Genomic DNA, 20,841 nt, shown 5'->3' on the forward strand with positions numbered 1-20,841 from the left:
GACAAAATGAGAGATGCCCTAATAGGATTTGTCATGGCCCTCGTAGTTACTGAGCTACAGGGTGATTTAAAAAAAGTGGCAGTTTCGGGCACCTCTCGTAACTCAGCTGCCTTATCGTCCCCTTAATACAACCATTAGGTAACTAGAGTTTTTGTGATTTTGAGTTAACTAGTTTGGCCAGTATAATTTTTCATGCTCTTTTTGATGCTACAACTAGCTTAGTTCTATTTCTATTCGATGGTACAGAAATCCAGTGACAATACAGCTAAATTTCGTTTTTGTCAAATTTAATGCTCTAATGAAAAATCACATATTTCCAGTTATTTTTATTTTGCAAAATAAAAAGGAAAACACAGCTACAAAATTGCACAAGAACAAGTGCAAAGTAATAAGTTATTTTCGCGATAGCGTGTGCTAGTTAAGTAGTTAAGAAGACATGTGATAGATAAGAACTTAGTTCGGGATCGCCCGATTCTGCTTGATTCGCGATAGCATGTGATAGATATGGAAATGCGGCCCGGGCCCCCCGAGGGCTCGGGCCCAGGTGCTTCGCACACACGGCACATCGATAGTTACGCCACTGTTCATGTTTTGCGACAAAATTGCGACAAATCCAATACATTTCTGCGACAGTTTTGTCTCATTTTTGTTTTGTTTCAAAATTCGGAGGCTTTTCAATGTCCCGTCTCGAGTCGGTAAAGATCAAAGTGTCTATGTTTTGTTTGTATATTTTACGACAAGTGGTCGACGCAGTGTGGATGGCGTGTGCTGTCAGCAGTAGGAGACCAGTGAAATCACACATGGTTAATAAAACTCATTCGCAACAACTAAACTTTTGACTTTGTTGTACTTTTGTCCTTGCGGTGTGGACAATTTGTCTCAAGTTTGTCTTGTCAGAATTCCCCATTTTTTGCATATACATATAACTAAAATATACTCAGGGTTCCCTATTTAACCCCGTGTGCAGTTTCTGTGTCGTAAGAGAAAGACAACATAACCCAGCTCAATATTAATACTGCATAAGTCTATTTCACCCGGATATCGATTGAACTGCAATTGCGCCAAATGCCGATTGGTTGTTGTTTTAGTTCTGTTTGGATTATTTTTTATTTGTGCGCGTAAAAGAGTGATTTTGTTTAGTTTATTGTTTCCAACTATTTTTTGATATTTTTCCAACTCCATAATAATGTGTTATAAATAATAAAAATATAAATAAAATTGAAGGTTAGGTGAAATGTCAGTCAACCACTTCCCTTTAAAACACCGACCAATGAAAACTTCTTCAGGTAAGGCATGCGTAGTTAAATGAATATCCGGGTGAAATAGACTTATGCAGAATTCCATATTTATCTTTCACTGTTTGGGCTTCACTTTTTGGAGTTTAGGCTGAGTATATTTAAGTTATATGTATATGATTTTTTGTCTTATTTTTGTCTCAAAATCGTGTTTACTTTTTGCCTTGGTCTGGACCCGGCGCGGCATAAGAACTACTTTGAGTAGCTGACGAACTCTATAACTTATGCTTATATATATTCTTTTAAAGCATTTAACTTGGACGTCATCATTCAAAATGGCCAGTTCTACGAAGCCAGCGTTCCCATAGAACATTGCCCTTCCGAATCTGGATGTAGATCGCCGGTCTTCCAATCTGACAGAAACAATAAGTTCAATTTGTTGGAGAACTTTTTGATTACGTTCAAGGTACTATATCTCTATAGATTCTGTAGGTTATTTTTAGTTTTTACACAACACACAATAACACCTTATATATTAAATAATTACAATAAAATGACGCTCAAAAATTCATGGCATACTTTGTTATATTTATTCATGATCGGGGGCAATTTCAATTTTTTGATATATTTTTTGTTAATAGCAACCTGAAAATAGAAACGTTTATTTGGATTATATTTTGGTCATCCCTGCTGACTTATACAACGAAAGGAGTCTACAAGAAGAGGATTTGGACCGCACAGGAGAGTTTATCTCTACTTGCGGCAGTAACAATTTCAACATCGACACCAGTCATAAAGGTATTTTAAATTAGATAAATAGTATTTTGTTTATTAGGAGTAAAAATGACACTTTTGTGGCGACGCTGTCCGGTTGACGCAAGAGCGGGAAAGTGAAATAGGTTCCACCGTTTCCACGAAAATTTCAAATAAAATAGTTCCAGACCCTGTCGCTAGGTGGCAGTGCAATTAATTTTTTAGGTTAGAAAGTTGCTACTAATTTTTTTATCACATTATCATAGTGTTTGCATCACAGGAGCCATGAGAACCTGTCCAACAGCAGCAATGGAGGTCATTCTAGATCTAACACCACTGCACATTGTCATTGGTAGATATGCCAATGCGACAATGATTAGAATGGTCACTAACGGAATTAGTACTGGGAGAATTGTCAGATCAGGGGCTTGGAACACCCTCAAAAAGGAAATACCACTCCTGCCACTCCCAGTGGACGATATGCCAAGAACGTACAACTTTGACAAACATGTCAATGTAGTATTGAGCAATAAGAAGGATTGGAAGAGCGAAACGCTTGCCCAGCAGTTAAAAGACCATACCATAACTTGGTATACTGATGCTTCCAAAACCAATACGGGAACAGGGATCGGAGTGTTTGGACCGAGAGCTAAATACTCCGAACCAATGGGCACTTACCCTAGTATCCTACAGGCAGAAATCTACGCTATCGAAAGATGCGTACAACTTATCTTAGATAGCAACTATCGGAAACAAGAAACAGCCATCTTGTCTGATAGTCAAGCAGCGTTAAAAGCGATCAACTCAGTATCGATCAATTCGAAATTGGTCAAAGAATGCATAGAGAAGCTGAATAAATTAGGCAAAGAAAACAAAGTCCTCCTACTCTGGGTGCCTGCTCACCAAGGGATAGAAGGCAATGAAAAAGCAAATAATCTAGCTAGGAAAGGAGCTAACACTCCACTAACTGGACCAGAACCGTTCTGCTTTCCAAGTGGTAACCAACTCAAGGCGGAACTCAAGAACTTGGAAGATTCCATCCGCAACCTGGAATGGAAATCTTGCAATGGTCTAAGACACTCGAAGAAGTTTCTGAGGGCTTATGATCAAGAAAAATTACAGATCTTCCTGGGTCTGAGTAAGAACAATCTTCGGATTGTCAGGGGTTTTTAACAGGACACTGTCTCATCAATGAACACCTCAGTAGATTGAAACTAAGAAGAAACGGCGAATGCAGATTCTGTGGGGAAGATGGTGAAACACCAGTACACCTCATCACTGAGTGCGCCGAGACGACAACCATTCGTGCCATGAATTTTGGTACGACTGATATTGGAGATGGAGAACTACCCTCTATAAAACCGTCCCAGATACTGGCTTTTGTCAAAGCCCTGGGACTGTATGATGAGTTATGATTCAAGAAAGGGGGACACAATGGATCTGTAAGGTCGAAGTGATTAACCCCCCTCCCACTCATTCTAAATTCTAAAAAATGCTACTAATTATTGCCAGTTGGCGTTAAATCAGAATTTTTTTTGTAATTTCTTAACTTCGTTGCGAGCCTCCATCGACAATAGACCGATGCAGCAGCGTTCCTTTCCCACTCCTGATATCTCGACTGCCAGGCGTTATGCCCGCAACTGCTTCAAAAAAGCTGCTTCTTTTATATCCTATTATTTTTAAGCTGTTGCAAGCCCCACACGACCATCGACCGATGCAGCTACGTTCGCCGCGCCGCGCCATAGCGCATTCCCCACTACGTTGTCCGTTATCTCGTCGCCTGTATCGATGGTTGTCGAAATAACATATTTTCCATCCATAATCCATACTAGTTGTTTTTTGGAATTGCTTCGAGTAGCATCGAATTTCGTGGCGGTGCAGAGCGCCGACTTCGTTTCACGAACGGTCGATCTCTGCGTATCGTTATTTTATATCTGTTATTTTTTAAAAGTAGTAACGGTTGCGTTATGTTATTTCTAAATAATTGTTATAAAATAACAGATAGTTACATAAATAACAACCCATCACTAATTTAAAATTATCGTTTCAATTGAAATTATATAAATGAGCGTATTTAAATTCAGACCCTTACAATAGATGGCGCCACTAACATGGAAACGTTTTTTAGTAAGGCACTTTCACTTTTTTATATTGTCAAAAAATTGACAAAAAAAAAGATTTTATACACTGAGGGTGCATTCACACCATCCTAGAAAAAGCGAAACGGCGCCGGCGCGGCCTATCGGCGTAACGACCTTGAATCAATTTCCAGCTTTAATAGAATATATATTATATAGGCCAATATATATAAATATAGGGCCAATAGAATTTTTGGAAATCGATACAAGGTTGTTAGGCCGATACGCCGTTCCGCTTTTTCACCCCCTATCTTTGAATAAGAAGGCTAAGGAAGGAGCATATCAAAAATCTTAGGTACACCGCGATGGGCCTCAAATATGGCCGACTTAAATTCTGGTTTATCAGTATCGTTCTAATTTTATTTAAAAAATGTAAAACTATGATGTAGGGTAGACGTCGGGTAGACTCAATAATTTGTTGTTTTATTTTACGTTGTGAATAAATGTTGGTAGTTATTAAAATTGTTATAAAAATATATGATTCTAATAAAAATTATATATATATATATATATATATATATATATATATATATATATATATATATATATATATATATATATATATATATATATATATATATATATATATATATATATATATATATATATATATATATATATATATATATATATATATATATATATATATATATATATATATATATATATATATATATATATATATATTATATATATAAATTATATATAGTTATAATAAGTATTTATTAACACAAACATCGGATACGCTACTGAAGCAGGTAAGTCAAATTAACGTATCTAAATTCTTTGACATCTAATCTTTGACAAGTAATAAATAAAAGCTAAAATGCAAGAAAAATATATAATTTAGTTAATTTAAGTGAATTTCATAAATGATCGGTTTACTACACGTATGTATATTGTATAGTCACTTACTAGCGAAAAGTTGTTCCATTATTTCACTCAATTTTTGCCGAGATTTACCGCACGCTACACAACCAACTATTATAGAGTCTTTTTCGATAAATCGCGATAGTGTCACTGTTAATTTAAGTTCTGCCACAATTTCCATCTAGATTTACTACCTTTATACAACTATCAGTAGTAGAATAAATAATAAATAACATAAAATAAGCTCCGTAAAGACTGACAAATCCACAAAATTTCAAATCAAATTCAAATGTGTCAAATGAATCGTCAAACAGAACTGTCAAGGATCCCCACCCTAGAGTGCTTTTTCCGCCCACCATGCATGAATACATGGATAGCAGTATGCTCCTTCCTTAGTCTTCTTATTCAAAGACCCTCAATGCAAAAAAAACGCAACGTACAATACCGGATATACCCATCTCTAATTAACGCAACATATATTTTTATAGGATTTTGTAGAGACTCTGTGTTCTCTATCACCGCCTCCCACAATACCGGAGCCTTGCCCTGTCAATGCGACTACGCGGGATCTGTCAGTTTCGAGTGCGAGAAGTTCGGAGGTCAGTGCCCCTGCAAGGACAACATCATCGGCAGGCAATGCACGGCTTGCAAGACGGGGTACTTCGGTTTTCCCGACTGTAGGCCATGTAATTGCCCCTCCACTGCCTACTGCCAACCAGAAACAGGTTTGTAATACCACCGTTAAAATGTGAAACTGAGAAAAAAAAATGTGAAACTGAGAACCAAATTATTTTATTGAAATTGTTATCATGACGATCCTTCTGTTTTTAGGCAAATGTATATGTCCACCTCACGTGATCGGTGCGAAGTGTGAAGAGTGCGAGCCTAGAACTTTCGGATACGACAAGCTGATTGGTTGCGAGACCTGCAATTGTAATCCATTGGGTGTTCTTAACGATAATCTACAGTGTGATACACAGAATGGTCGCTGTCCGTAAGTATATAGTACATCATTAATATACAGGGTGTCCCAGAAATAAGTGCAAGTATTTTAACTGGTAGTATAGTTCAACCCCAGAAACAAGCCTATAAGGTTTTTCCGCGAAAAAAAAAAATTGAAAATTCGAAATTTTTTGTTTTTTTTTTGATAATATGGCAGCATAAGACAAAATTAAATTTACAAGAAAAAAATCCAGAAAAGATCCAGTGGTTCTCAAAATTTTAGCAAAATATCATTTTTTTTGGAAATTTTCAAAGTAAAATAACTCCGTTATTTTGGACTTACTTGAAAAACGATAAAGGGAAAATATGTTTCTTTTATGGAGATCTACCAGCCCTTAAAATACTTGCACTTATTTCTCGGACACCCTGTATATAGACATAAAATCGGCGTCAAAGACGCCTGAGCATTATGCTTTTCTGTTTTACTAATCTTAATAAATATTTATTACAGGTGCAAGGCGAATATAGTTGGCAGAACTTGCGACAATTGCGAAGCTGGTTATTTCTCGTTTCCTGATTGTGCCTCTTGCGATTGTAACGTCAACGGTACAGACAGCGAAATTTGTGACAAACAAACCGCAGAGTGCTTCTGTAAACGGTACGTCGTGGGACTACACTGCGAGTTTTGTAAGGAAGGATCCTTCAATTTACAGGTACGACTCGAAAAATTTTCGATATCGCGTTAAAATATCGCACGGAAAAAACAATAGGGCTGTGCAAAAGTATCGATATATTTAAATATCGATAGTTACTTATCGATAGGGATCGATACTTAGTCGATCCTATATTAAATTCATTAGTTATTAATTAAACGCGTAAAGCTTGATTTGGTTTGGTTTGGCACGCATCCGTTTTCCGACAATACGATGATAATTTAAAGACTTTGATAGGTTAGAAAAATATACAGTTTTTAAATTTATTGCATTTTCATGCCTCCGTTTATCGGATATATGTTGGTGTCATTTTATATTTTCATTTTCATAACGATTTCGCTGTTTTTCTTATATTTTATTAAGGTTAGATATTAATAATTATTTATTTTAACCTTCTAATTGATTTTAACTTTCTACGGGTTGGAGTAAAATATTTACGGATGAAAAGTGGCGCGAAAACGCTATGACCAATCAGAGCACCGTCGGACCATCGTATCAACGGATAACGAATGCATGAAAATCGGCCTTTAATCAGATTTAAAAATTCTTTTTTGAGTAACACTAAAAAAATAATAGAGACGTACAAAAGTATCGACATATTCAAATATCGATAGTTATAGATCAATAGTTAACTATTGATAGGGATAACTATAATTAGTGTCGTTATCTTTTGCTTGAAATACTGGATTCTTGAAATTCGGTTCCATTCATGGCAATTTATGTTTTCAGTCTTCAAATCCAGATGGCTGTACACAGTGCTACTGTTCTGGAAAAGCTACCAAGTGCGGTAGTGCCAAATACGTGAACGTACCCATCTATGACATGTCTGGTTGGACCCTAGTTGGTTTGACGTTCAAAGAAGACATATTAAATGTCACAGATCTGAATATAACAACCGAAAGCTTAGGTAAATGTATCTAAAGTTATATTTAATTTTTGTAATAAAAAAAATGTTTTTTTTAGATTCCAATGCTATCGGGGTTGTTCTATCGAACCTGGACGAATCGACTGTTGGATATTTTTCTGCGCCACCATCTTATTTAGGAAAATTACTGGCGTCTTACGGCGGATCATTGGTGTACTCAATATTTTTCAGCATCGGCCCCAACGGTTCAGCGATCGCCAGTCCAGATGTAGTACTCAAAGGTAAGACTCATTTTATTGTAAACAAAAAAGCGTCGTTACTCTCCTTGCAGTTTGAATGACGGATTTTAACTGAAACGCTCTGCACGCTGCCAACAATCTACCGAATCTTCTCGGCGGATGAAGCATATTTGGGAGAGTGGCGCTACTGGTTTATTTATACTATTACATTACTTAATATATAGTCTATAAAATGAATAACTTTGAATTTTGACCGTTATTTTTTACCAACATGGTAAATATAAAATTCCTCTGTCAAAAAAGTTACTGATATTCTTTAAATTGAGTACCTAAACGAATCAGATAGGTAACTCTTTTTACTTTCGTGAAATAGAAAAGGAAAATAATAAAACAAGTGACAGTTCTTCCTCTTGCAAAAATCACCACGCAATGTCATAATTGTCAAAAGTAAAATGACATCGGCTTTTGACATTTCTAAATATCAGACCAATGCCGTCTCTAATAGAACAGCCTCGGAGCGAGATTTATGACGTCACCCTAGTTAGATACTACGGATTAATAAATATGTTGTAGAATACATGGAAAACATAATTATTCCTCGTATTTTTGGTTTGTATTTTAAAAATGATATAGTTTACATGAGTTAATAAATACAATATATATATATATATATATATATATATATATATATATATATATATATATATATATATATATATATATATATATATATATATATATATATATATATATATATATATATATATATATATATATATATATATATATATATATATATATATATATATATATATATATATACCTATTTATAGTAATAAATACTTTGGCAAATAAACTATGAACCATACAAATGCAGCAAATGTTTTACAATATACAAATAATGAATAGGTACATAAGATAATGGGTAAAATGTAAAATATATTTTAAATTTTGGGGTTTGAAAATCGATCTAATTTAACAAAAATCATTCAATATCTACTAATAGTGATGTATTATTATTTGCATTCACAAAATTTATATGTATATTTTGCAAGTACCAATGTTCGAAAAATATTATATTTGCAAATAATACAATATCATAGAAAAAAGGCGTCAGCGATGGCTATGAAATAAAGATCGTTGTCATTTTATATATTGGCTGTTCTATTAGAGACGGCATTCCGTCAGCATGGCCGCAAGTTGTTAACCTAATAAAATTAACACTAGAAAAGCCCGCGGGAACTGTCAAATTCAAAGTTATTCGTTTCACAGACTATAACAATGTTTTATAGGACCCAACGGCTATCTCCAATACTCCAGCGTCGATCAGCCGTCAGCCAACGTAAACTTTGAAGCGGAAGTGGACTTTTCAGAGCTAGTTTTCAGCACTGCATCCGGTGATTATGCCAAGAGAACGGAAATCATGGACGTCCTGAAAGACCTGAAAGGCATTTACATAAAGGCCAGTTACTGGACCCATGGAGAAACAACGAGGTAGAATAAATTCCATGGAAGAACTTCTGGAGAGATTATTGTGTGTTATTTGTTTCAGATTAACCAACGTCAACCTGGGGTACGGTATACCTAGAGAAGAATATAGAAAAAGGTATCCTAATTATCCTCTACCACCGGATATGGCGTCAGTGGAACAATGCGTCTGTGAGCCCAACTATCAAGGTAAATTTTGGAATTTTACCGGAAATGAATTTTCGACATCGTTTTTTTTACGAAAAAAAAACTTCATAGACAACAAAGAACTTCATCCCTGAAAATATTGGCACTTCCCAAGTAGCAAAATTACGTTGTTCACGTAATCACAACGTCGCCAGGAGCAACCCAACGTTGCAGGACAACGTCGAAGCGACGTCTAAGCGACCCATATTTGCACCAAAATGGTGGATGTTTTTAGGGTCGCTACAACGTCGCCAACGTCAACGAGGTGACGTAGTACGTCGTGTGCTAAAAGTTGTTTTTCATGCCGATTTGCGATATTTTGGGTTTCGAGTTAAAAATATTCGTCGTCAAATATTACTATATTCAACCATGGGGAAACCAAAATGAATGATGTATGAATTAGAAATGTAATATATTATGCTCCATTAAGAAATAACTAGGTGAATTTAACTTCGACAAATCTGCAAAGTTTTGAGATGTCGGAAATTGAAATTCATCAACGAAGATTAGTTTGCTGTTGAAAATGACCACGATACTTCGAAATATGGCAAAACCCCTTTTTTTATTTCCCAATTTTAATTTTAAAATTATAGTGTACTAGGTTAACCTAACTTTTTTTTTGTTTAAGTTTGAGACAAATATACGAAATCTATCAGGAAAATTAGCTTACAACCCTAACAGATACAGTTTTTAACAATATTCGCAGTATTTTGTGGTTTCTTATATTTTATTCGATTCGTCCACAACGTACGAAAAGATAAGTCGTATTAAAATGGCGGAGTTGCCTAAGGCAACCTCTAAAATACCAATATAGTGCATAAGGTGCGGTAACCGACCTTTGGGCCACCTATGCCAACGTTTGGTTCAGAAATTGACACCTGCTTGGACGAAATAGGACCTCTGAACCCTACCGACATATAGGAGGTAAATAACAAAATTCCTTGAAATAGCCATCTTATCTGATAGTCAAGCAGCGTTAAAGGCGATCAACTCAGTATCAATCAATTCGAAATTGGTCAAAGAATGCATAGAGAAGCTGAATAAATTAGGCAAAGAAAACAAAGTCCTCCTACACTGGGTGCCTGCTCACCAAGGGATAGAAGGCAATGAAAAAGCAAATAATCTAGCTAGGAAAGGAGCGAACACTCCACTAACTGGACCAGAACCGTTCTGCTTTCCAAGTGGTAACCAACTCAAGGCGGAACTCAAGAACTTCCATCCGCAACCTGGAATGGAAATCTTGCAATGGTCTAAGACACTCGAAGAAGTTTCTGAGGGCTTATGATCAAGAAAAATCACAGATCTTCCTGGGTCTGAGTAAGAACAATCTTCGGATTGTCACGGGGTTTTTAACAGGACACTGTCTCCTCAATGAACACCTCAGTAGATTGAAACTAAGAAGAAACGGCGAATGCAGATTCTGTGGGGAAGATGGGGAAACACCAGTACACCTCATCACTGAGTGCGCCGAGACGACAACCATTCGTGCCATGAATTTTGGTACGACTGATATTGGAGATGGAGAACTACCCTCTATAAAACCTTTTGTCAAAGCCCTGGGACTGTATGATGAGTTATGATTCAAGAAAGGGGGACACAATGGATCTGTAAGGTCGAAGTGATTAACCCCCCTCCCACTCATTCTAAATTCTAATTCTAAAAACAAAATTCCTTCTTACAGTGCTCTTTTTTACCAAGGAAAAATAAAATAAAGAAGAAAGCGGGGTCATCCTTTGATGGTGGTGGTCACATACTCGTTAATAAGATCGCTGACATTAGATCAGTATTTCTATTTATTTATTGTTAAAAAAGCCGTACAGGAAGTATTGTTGATCTTACCACTCCACGTGCATCAATCGGCAGCCCTTTTATACCACAAGATGATGATCTTTTTAAAAGCTAGTTTACAGCTGAATGGGATATATTATTTTGTGCACTCCACTGACTTAAAAATGTTTTTATTTTTTGGTCAAAAGGACGTCAGGATGAATTTCAGTTGACTGCTTCTCTATGTATTGCTTCTGTATGTATGTGACATGTACTGTTATGTATTCCATTGATGATAAGCTACCACTAGTAGCACATTGCGAGGATGTGGATGACGAACTTGTTATTTCCACTTCATTTTTCGGACACTGACTTGCTCGCTGACTTTCTTCTAAATACTTTTTCTTTTTTCTATAAAAAGTCGTAGAGTATTTATATACTTTTTTCCTATACATCTTCTTTTCGCTTTACACAGTAAGTAATGACAACGGTATAAAACCCCACTTCTAACAACGTTGTGCCCTACAACGTTTACCAACGTTGTTAAGGGTTAAAATATACAACTGTTTAATTTGAGGTTTGGGTATGCATAGGACAGGGAAAAGTACCAATTTGAACGTTGCGCGTAGTCAAAACTAGTCGGAAGTCGGAATTTTGTTACTTGGATTATTTAATACTCACCCTGTATATATCATTTCTATAGGATTATCTTGTGAGGAATGCTCCCCTAGATACTACAGGATCAAGTCAGAGGGATCTCTAGAAGGTGCGTGCGTTCCCTGTGACTGCAACGGACACTCGAGCAGATGTGACGTGAACACTGGTGTTTGCTTAGTAAGATGCTTTAATATTATTTGTCTTTGTGAGCCAATTTTTTTTTCATTAATTTCAGGACTGCCAACACAACACTAGAGGTGACCATTGCGAACTTTGTGACGTAGGATACCATGGAGATGCTAGAGGTGGCACACCAAACGACTGTCTTATTTGTGCCTGTCCTTTACCTACTAGTAGTAACAAGTAAGTTTTGTCACTAAATGTACAGGGTGTCGGCCTCTGTTTTACTTTTAGAAATAACAAAAAAATCAAAAAATCTCTTAAATTTTGGCTAAGTTGCATTTCACTTGAATACACAATTTTTTGGGGTTATAAAAATATGAAGTTTGTTGGTATTTTTTTAGACATTTGGGAAATAATTAAATATTTTTGATAACAATTTGTGTAAGAATTCTAAGATGGCTGCAAATGAAGAAGACACATTTGAAATTATTCGTCTTCTTCGAAGTTCATCCTACTAAAATTTGTTATTTTATTTGATATACCGATCTGGCCATCGAAACTGCGTGGTCTGGATTTTAACGTGTAAGACAGTGATGCAGACAGCTTAAATGAGAAACCAAATGTATTAAAAAGAGATAAAAGTTAGATTGATACATTTCTTCTATGCGGTATTGCCGGATTTTGCATGAAAAATCCAAACCGTACAAGTAGGTATTTACGAAAAATGTTGCATCTAGGGTTGGCACTTTATTTTTCTTAATTAGTTACTCATTTTTTACTTTACTTTTATTTCTCGTACGAATCAGCAACACTGTATGCCGCTTTTTATTTGGTCTGTCTGTCTGTCAACTGGTCGTATACAGGGTGTCCCAGGCTGACCGTGTATTAGAAGTTTCTAGAGAACTACAACAACTAGCTCGGAGATTTTTTGCACATCATAGTTCCACAATGAGATCTATCGATTGAAAATATTTTCAATATGGCGGCACTTACAGAAATACCGGAAGTTGATAGCAACTTTCTTATTTTAAATGGGTGCCCCCATTTTTTATTATGTACTTAAATTCTCTGTAAAATTTTATGAATTTTGATATTAAACACTCTATATCTAACATTGACCGTTTTTGAGAAAAAAAATATTTAAAATTTTTGAACGAAAAAAATTGTCTGTCAAAAATATGTGTATAGCCTAAACGTCAAATTTAGTGATTACCACAGCCACTGTGCCATAAAGAAAAAACATGTGGCTATCTATTTCAAAAATTAAATTGTTCGAATGTCATATAATAATGGCCGCAGCTGTCATAGAATTGAGCGATTAAAAAATTATCATAAATCATTTTTTTCAAATGGAAACCCACTTTTTTATTTCGCTAGTGAAAAGGCTTTTCAATTCGTTACTTTTTAACTATACATGTTCCTATACCTAAAATAAATCGCTTTAAAGTTATTTAAGATTTAGTTTTAAAGCGTATATTTTCTTGATTTTAACCAGTAGCCTATGACTTTAAACGTCAAATGATAGAATAGATAAAACAATAGATCTGGCCATGTCACATTGTGACGCTTTGTTCAAAAAGCAGCATCATTTTCGAGCCAACTTTGTGCTGTTTTTTCTTTTGATCATACACTATATTATTAATAATATCAACTATTAGATATCGCTAAGGAGCGAAAAAACGAGATATATTTTTATAAATACACTTTTTAAATTCTTAAGCAGGCAGTATTTTTACTATAGGAAATTCAAATAATTTGTTTTCTGACAGATGGAAATAAATTGACTGACCGTTTGACACTTAATGTCAAAGGAAGCTAGATAAAATCAAGAAAAATATACGTTTTCAAACTAAATCTTAAATAACTTAAAAACGATTTATTTCAGATATAGGAACATGTATAGTTAAAAAGTAACAAATTGAAAAACAGTTGCATTAGTGAAATGAAAAAAGTGTGTTTCCATTTGAAAAAAATGATTTATGATAATTTTTTAATCACTCAATTCCATGACAGCTACCGCCATTATTATGTGACATTTGAACTATTTAATTTTTGAAATAGAGAGCCACGTCTACTCTTTATGTCACAGTGGCTGTGGTAATCACTAAGTATGACTTTCAGGCTATACACATTTTTTTGACAGGTAGTTTTTTTCGTCCAAAAATTTTAAATATTTTTTTTCTCAAAAAGTTCAGTCAGTGTTAGATATAGAGTGTTTAATATCAAAATTCATAAAATTTTACAAAGAATTTAAGTACATAATAAAAAATGGGGGCACCCATTTAAAATAAGAAAGTTGCTGTCAACTTCCGGTATTTCCGGAAGTGCCGCCATATTGAAAACATTTTCAATCGGTAGATCTCGTTGTGAAACTATGATGCGCAAAAAATCTCCGATCTAGATATTGTGGTTCTCTAGAAACTTCTAATGCACGCTCAGCCTGGGACACCCTGTATATCTATCCGAGTATCTATCTCTGTCTTATGCATTAAAGCACAGACCACGGAAATAAAGTGACCAGGGCTAGTTCAGTCAAAACTAAATGTTGAATTTTTCTCCAGTATTTCAAATGGAACAACCTGTATTTTGTATTAAAAACGGACATATTATTGCTTATTCTTTTTTAAGAACTCTGTTTTTTTTTAAATATAACGCTAGATTGCCTTTCGCTTTCGCTCTTTCTAATTAAAAACAAGATTAAAAGATAGAATGTTTTAGCTTAATAATATTAAACCTTTTATATTCTAGCTTTGCCACTGCTTGCGATGTCAGTTCAGACGGAGAACACATCAACTGCGATTGCAAAGAAGGATACTTCGGCGCCCGTTGCCAGGGTTGTGCTGCAGGATTCTACGGCAGACCGGAAGTTTTAGGTATACCTAATCTCTCTAATAGCGATTTTGTACCTGACTGTTTATACAAGTTTGCACCAGCGGCATAGCGTGGCGTCAATACAATGAGATGTAATAAGTTATGCAATTAACATTTTACCAACACAATAAGTTTTTTTTATTAAAGTCTTTAATTTTGAAGTCCCCGGGGGTGCCCGGTGGCGTAGAGGTACAGGCTGTCGTCTACCAGTCTTAAGGTAGTGGGTTCGAATCCTACACCCGGCAGTTCATCAGCCGACTATTTTTAATAAAATAAAAATAGTTTGGGTACCTAGGTCGACTCAGCCTTAAATGAGTACTTGGGATTCACAATTCTGGGGTAATAATAGGCGGTTGAAGCGTAGTGCTAGCCACATTACCTTCCTTGTATACCGAACGGCTCTAACATGGCAAGCTGTACCTTGCTACTCCCAAGGCGTTAAACGCTCTATACGGAAGCTATTATTATTATAATTTTGAAGTTACAGAAATAAAATATACAAAAAATGTAACAGAATACAAAATAATCAAACCAATGAGGAAAATGCATGTTTTTAAATAATGGTTTTAAAAAATAGTTCATATAGTTATAAATTGAACAAAAAAAATCGTTGATATCGGTTAAGAAATGCCTCTAATATAAAATAATTAAATATTGTTAATTTAAATGGCCGGGCAAACGCTCTCTACCGCGCCTTGCCGCTGTGACGTCACCCGCCGTTCTTCTGGTTGAGTGGAGCCAGACGCGTGTGTATTTTACACAGTTTGCTTTTAAACGCTGTTGAATCCGAGTCAAAATTTTAGTTATTTGGGTTAATTAATACATAATTAGTAACTAGTGATATTTATAAATAGTAATGGATGAGCGAAAACAGAAAAAAAAGGTCCAAGGCCATGAGAAGAGATGAAAAGAAAAATTATCCTCTATTTTTACGATTTATTGTTGTGAAGATCATTTTGATGTAAGTTCATATATTTATGTATATTGTCTTACATAGGTATATGAAATTTGAATGTACAGGGTTATTCATTATATTTTGACACCCACATACAGCCTTAACTGCAAGTTTTAGAAGAAAACATTAAATAAAAAATTGCATGGTTTTTCATATATTCTCTTTTAAAATTAATTCTAGATATACAGGGTGTCTCAAAAAAGGTGGTCCAGAAAATTGTAGGTATTTTTCGCTTTTCAACTGTCAATATTTCGTAAACATTTGAAGATAGGTATAGGATATTATACATGAAATATATCTAGAATATCTAGAAATTTCCGAAGAATCCAAAAATATATAGGGTGTTTCACTTAAAAAAGTAACTTAATTTTGGCGTTTGCTTATAAAGACTCCTTGTATAATATTTTCATTGCTGATAAACAATTTATTTCCTATAATTTCTTAAAAAAAACAATCTTTAAAAATAACAAAGGTAAGGGGGTGTCAATATATAAAAAAAACTTTCTTTTTCACGCTATGCTCTGGAGTTACTTTTCCACGTACTAAACAAATATTTTTGTCTCTTTTCACTTCTACATAACCTACAGCATTATCTCCATACGTCTCCCTACCTGATCTGAAAAATAAGTTTATAACATTAATATTTATAACTATATAAAAGTTCGTAACAGCATAGGTACCTACTTATACTTAAATATGCCTCAGTACTACAAAGAATAAATGTTACATACCTCTCTGTTTTTTTCCTCGTAATTCAGCACCAATAAATTGGGAATTTGTATTTATAAAAGCAGCCAACATAAAAGCATCGACTTTTGGCAAGTTATTTGATTGTGCTTTTACAAACCCGGAATCTGCCATTACTTAAAAAATTCTTAGAACATACAACACATACAAATAATAACTGCACAAAAAAGCATAAAAAGCTCCTTCAATCAACGCTAAAAGCAACAAAAATGTCTTAGTACGCCACCTAAATACGTACATAAACGGAACACGTCTGGCTGCTGCTGGCCATCGCGCGTCGACGAGAACGGCGGGTGACGTTAGACCAATAGAATATCGTTTCAATTCGCGAGGCGTCGTTTGCGTTGTCCATAGTATTTTAATGGCCCGATTTATAAAATTGTGGTACTGCTTTCAAGAATTTTTTTTTTTTTGCATTTTTACATATTTATCCTAATAAATTGAACAGTTTCTGGCGAAAAATAAAATATATGCATCTTCCTCATTAAAAAAAAGAACTAAGTTTAGGCAAAAAAACAAAGCTGTGAACGTATCTGTTCAAATTTTAAAATTAAGATCAATTCTTCTAGTATGCATATTTGCGAAAATTTTTATTACATTTTTTCAAATTAAGAAGATAGCATACTCTCTACTATCTATTGTAATCGTAAAACATTTTCCAATGCACATCATCAATCATATCGACATTGACTTTATAGAGCAAATGATTGTAACAGATATTTTATTTAGATTAAAGCTGCAAAAATTAGTTTAGACCGAATTTTATTATCGCTATGTTGGTCACATTGCGCCGTTTTCAGCAAGGTTATCGTTTATTATTTGACAATTATCGTAACGTCAGGCATTATTTTGTATAATACCGTGTTATTATTGAATCTTTGTGAGTAATTCTCGTTATTTTTGTTTATTTTCATAGTCTTTTTAAAACATTGTTCTTTTAAGCAAAAACAGTTTTTTGAAGAACTAAATTTTCGAGTTTTTGTATTGTATTTTTTGAAATTGTGTGTTGCAAATATGCCGAACCATTTAAACAGTCGAAGCAAAGAGCTTGTAGCTTCCCTGATAAACTATTTTGAACGAGAAGGACTGCAGTCAGAGAAGTGAGTTTGATTGATAAGCACATTACACCACTTTCAAAGTTATTTCTACGTTAGTTTTTATTAATTTAATTTCTGTGATTATTAGTTTGTGCATTAATAGCACTCTCTTATGGCGTTGTAAGATGTACATAAATAAATAAATAAATAACCCATAATAACGTTTAGAATAATCTTCATAATAGACTAGGTTTTGCCAATGTGTAATAAGTATAATAAGCTATAAAACAAATAAAATCCATTAATTACTAAAATATTAGTTATTAAATGAAAAATAAAAGGTAAAAATCTTTAAAAAATTATATAATAAATATATTGTTGTCACTTTTAAATTAAGAAACATCTCATAAATCCATCACAATCTGGCAGCGCTGTCGCCATCGCTTGTCACTGAAAGTTGTGATCACGTGCATGGGAAATTGTTTTGGATTACCATAATTGAAAAGTTGACCTGTGATACAAAATATAATTTTCTATCGAATAAAGTAAAAAAATACTGAGAATGCCATTTAAAAATCAGAAGTTGTAGTCATTTCCGGTGAAACAGGAAGTTACCGAAAACAATTGAATACGTCAATCAGTCCTAATTTATGTCATATACTAACATACCAAATCTCGTTTTTTTAACTGAAAAAATAAAATGTGATGTACCATTTAAAATTAAAGATAATATCAGTCAAGAAGATATTTCACAAATCATCATTGTATTAATTACATTATTTTTAATGTATTAATTTATATTTTTATTACATTATATTATTATTCGATATAGGGGATTACTGCAAACCTTGCAAGTGTTCTGGCAACATCGACGTGCAAGATCCCAGCTCGTGCGATACCGAAACAGGGAAATGCTTGAGATGCTTGAACAACACCTTCGGAGAAGCTTGCGCTTTGTGCGCTCCTGGATTCTACGGCGATGCTATAGAGCGTAAAGATTGCCAAGGTAATTTATTCATCGTTTGAAAATGTTGGTAAAATCGTTTTTCTAATTTTGACATTTAAAGTGGCACTTTCCGTTTTGAAAGTTGTCTTATTTCGCAACTAGTTTGGAAATATTGTTCTTTTCGTAGCTAGTGATAAATTAAATGATTCATCACTAGTTGCTTAAAAAAACACAAAAGAAGCTATTTTATCTTCATACTAAGGGCTGGCAGAGGTTAGTTTTGGGTCGAGATTTCCGTATCTAAGAAGAGTATAATGCGTTTATAATGTACTGAACAAAGAGAGAACAGTAAAAACGTTGCCAAGCGTATGAAATAAACTGAGAATCTGTGCACATTGCTAAGAGACGTGGAAGGAGATACAGCAGATTCGTCGCGGTCGACCCAATCAGTACTTCTAGAAAATTCTAGAGAAGGGTGTATATCACGCGTTCAGCTGTACGATTTGATTACGTCTCGTGATACTTTATTTGTTTATTTATTAACGAGTCGTTGTAATTTTCCCTATAGCTTGTAAATTTTAAAGTGCAAGTTAGAAACACTTGCACTTTTGGTAAAAATAAGTGGAATTGAGTTGGTGTTCGACAGTGGTCGCGCTATTAGGACTCAAAGGATTTAGGATTTAAAAATCGATATCTCGAAATCCATTAGAAATAATTGATTGTAGTTTTTTCAAAAACTTTCTTAATATTTCTGCTATATTTTTTTCGCAGACAGTATATGAAAATCTTTATGAATAAAAAAGTTACACGATTGCTGAAAATTGCTATGCACTAAAAGTAAATGGATGGGTTGTTTAAAATTTTTGAATGGATAAAAACAACCTCATCGAATTTTTCTTATTTAAACATATTGTAAAAGATCCGATCTTCAAAATAAAAAAAAGTTTCAATATCAGTGGTTCCTAAGTTATGGCGTGTTATGTGTTATAAAATTGAGTTTTTAAATTATCGCGATTACTGACGTTTTCTTGTTAGAAAAAATATGGACACCCTAACGATATCCTTATAAGTCCATTTCAAATGCTCAGAAACATAATAATGATTTTATCTAGTTATCTTTTCGAAAAAAAGTCTTAAAAATAAACGGTTGGCGATCATGATTTTACTTTACTTGATAGGGAAAGGCGTACTGGAGGAATGTGGCAACGTCACAACAGCACACAACTCTCACTCCGACTTAATAAGATATCTACGCGATTTACTTCCACACATGTAAATACCGACCCAAAAGTAAGAGTTGCCAGCACGGTATAAGTCATATTTTCATTCCCTTCTTAGAACTTTTTTATTCTTTCACTTGTGACCTAGGAACAAAGAGTTAACGTATAAACCTATCTTTTTCTCCGTCTGAGCTATTTGAACTTGTACAAAACGATATTTGATACTCTCAACTATCAACACCAACTTAAACAACCCTTCCTTAAGTGGTTTTTATTCTGTTTCAGCTTGTATCTGTGACGAATACGGTACTTCTCGTTGCGACCACACCACAGGTATCTGCGTGTGCAAGCAGAACGTCGTTGGAGAAAAATGTGACAGGTGTCTTGAAGAACATTACGGATTCCAGTCTGGACAAGGTAAAATCCAAATCCAAAGTTATTTAACACGGCTGTATTCCGTTGCAAAACTAGGCGAACCAGATCGGTAAACTACGGTAAAGAGCGGTTCCTGAAAAACATCGGTTTGATACGGAACGGTTTGGTAAAATACTGGAAACGTCAAATGTTGACGTTTTCTAAATTTCAATAGGTACCTCTATTATAAAATTTATCTTTTATGCATTTTTAAACGGTTTTATTTAGCTCGACCCGTACGGTATTTATTTATTTGGGTCAAAATTAGAAATTGAAATTTAAGTACCTTCCTGTTGTCAGATTGATCTGAAATTTGGTACACACCTTTAGTTCCGATGACAATACAATATAGTAATATCAATAACATTGTAAATATAAAATGGCCGCCGGTACAAAATGGCGGATTTCATATTTTTCCACAACCCCCTCAATATGGGTATCAAATGAAAGGGCTACACTAGTAGAATACTGTGATTATGACAAAATTTAAAATCCAAGATGGACGTCGTTACTAAATGGCGTATTAGGTGAGGGCATGAGTAGTCGTGTCCAGAACAGTTGTGTCCAAGATTGTGACGGCATACACGTTATACACCCGAAAGCCATACAGTTTCCAGCAAAATTCAATTATGGTACGGCTGAAAGAAGGATGTTACCCTTAATTTTGTCATGGGC

General features: G+C 34.6%; 1 protein-coding gene across 1 annotated transcript in view; it reads left to right on the forward strand.

Moving 5' to 3' along the window:
• The window catches only part of LOC115889992 (laminin subunit alpha), a 126,615-nt gene that overhangs the window by 43,517 nt on the left and 62,257 nt on the right, over nucleotides 1–20,841 (forward strand). The window contains exons 20-33 of the mRNA XM_030910100.1: nucleotides 1,544–1,701; nucleotides 1,877–2,033; nucleotides 5,485–5,721; nucleotides 5,828–5,990; nucleotides 6,450–6,651; nucleotides 7,381–7,558; nucleotides 7,615–7,797; nucleotides 9,048–9,249; nucleotides 9,308–9,432; nucleotides 11,900–12,030; nucleotides 12,089–12,216; nucleotides 14,725–14,849; nucleotides 18,419–18,592; nucleotides 20,038–20,169. Coding sequence (XP_030765960.1) covers nucleotides 1,544–1,701; nucleotides 1,877–2,033; nucleotides 5,485–5,721; nucleotides 5,828–5,990; nucleotides 6,450–6,651; nucleotides 7,381–7,558; nucleotides 7,615–7,797; nucleotides 9,048–9,249; nucleotides 9,308–9,432; nucleotides 11,900–12,030; nucleotides 12,089–12,216; nucleotides 14,725–14,849; nucleotides 18,419–18,592; nucleotides 20,038–20,169 — 2,295 coding nt within the window. The remainder of the gene's footprint in view (nucleotides 1–1,543; nucleotides 1,702–1,876; nucleotides 2,034–5,484; nucleotides 5,722–5,827; nucleotides 5,991–6,449; nucleotides 6,652–7,380; nucleotides 7,559–7,614; nucleotides 7,798–9,047; nucleotides 9,250–9,307; nucleotides 9,433–11,899; nucleotides 12,031–12,088; nucleotides 12,217–14,724; nucleotides 14,850–18,418; nucleotides 18,593–20,037; nucleotides 20,170–20,841) is intronic.

Source organism: Sitophilus oryzae, unplaced genomic scaffold (genome assembly GCF_002938485.1).
Source record: "Sitophilus oryzae breed Bouriz unplaced genomic scaffold, Soryzae_2.0 scaffold_857_pilon_pilon, whole genome shotgun sequence".
In the NCBI taxonomy this organism is placed as follows: domain Eukaryota; kingdom Metazoa; phylum Arthropoda; class Insecta; order Coleoptera; family Curculionidae; genus Sitophilus; species Sitophilus oryzae.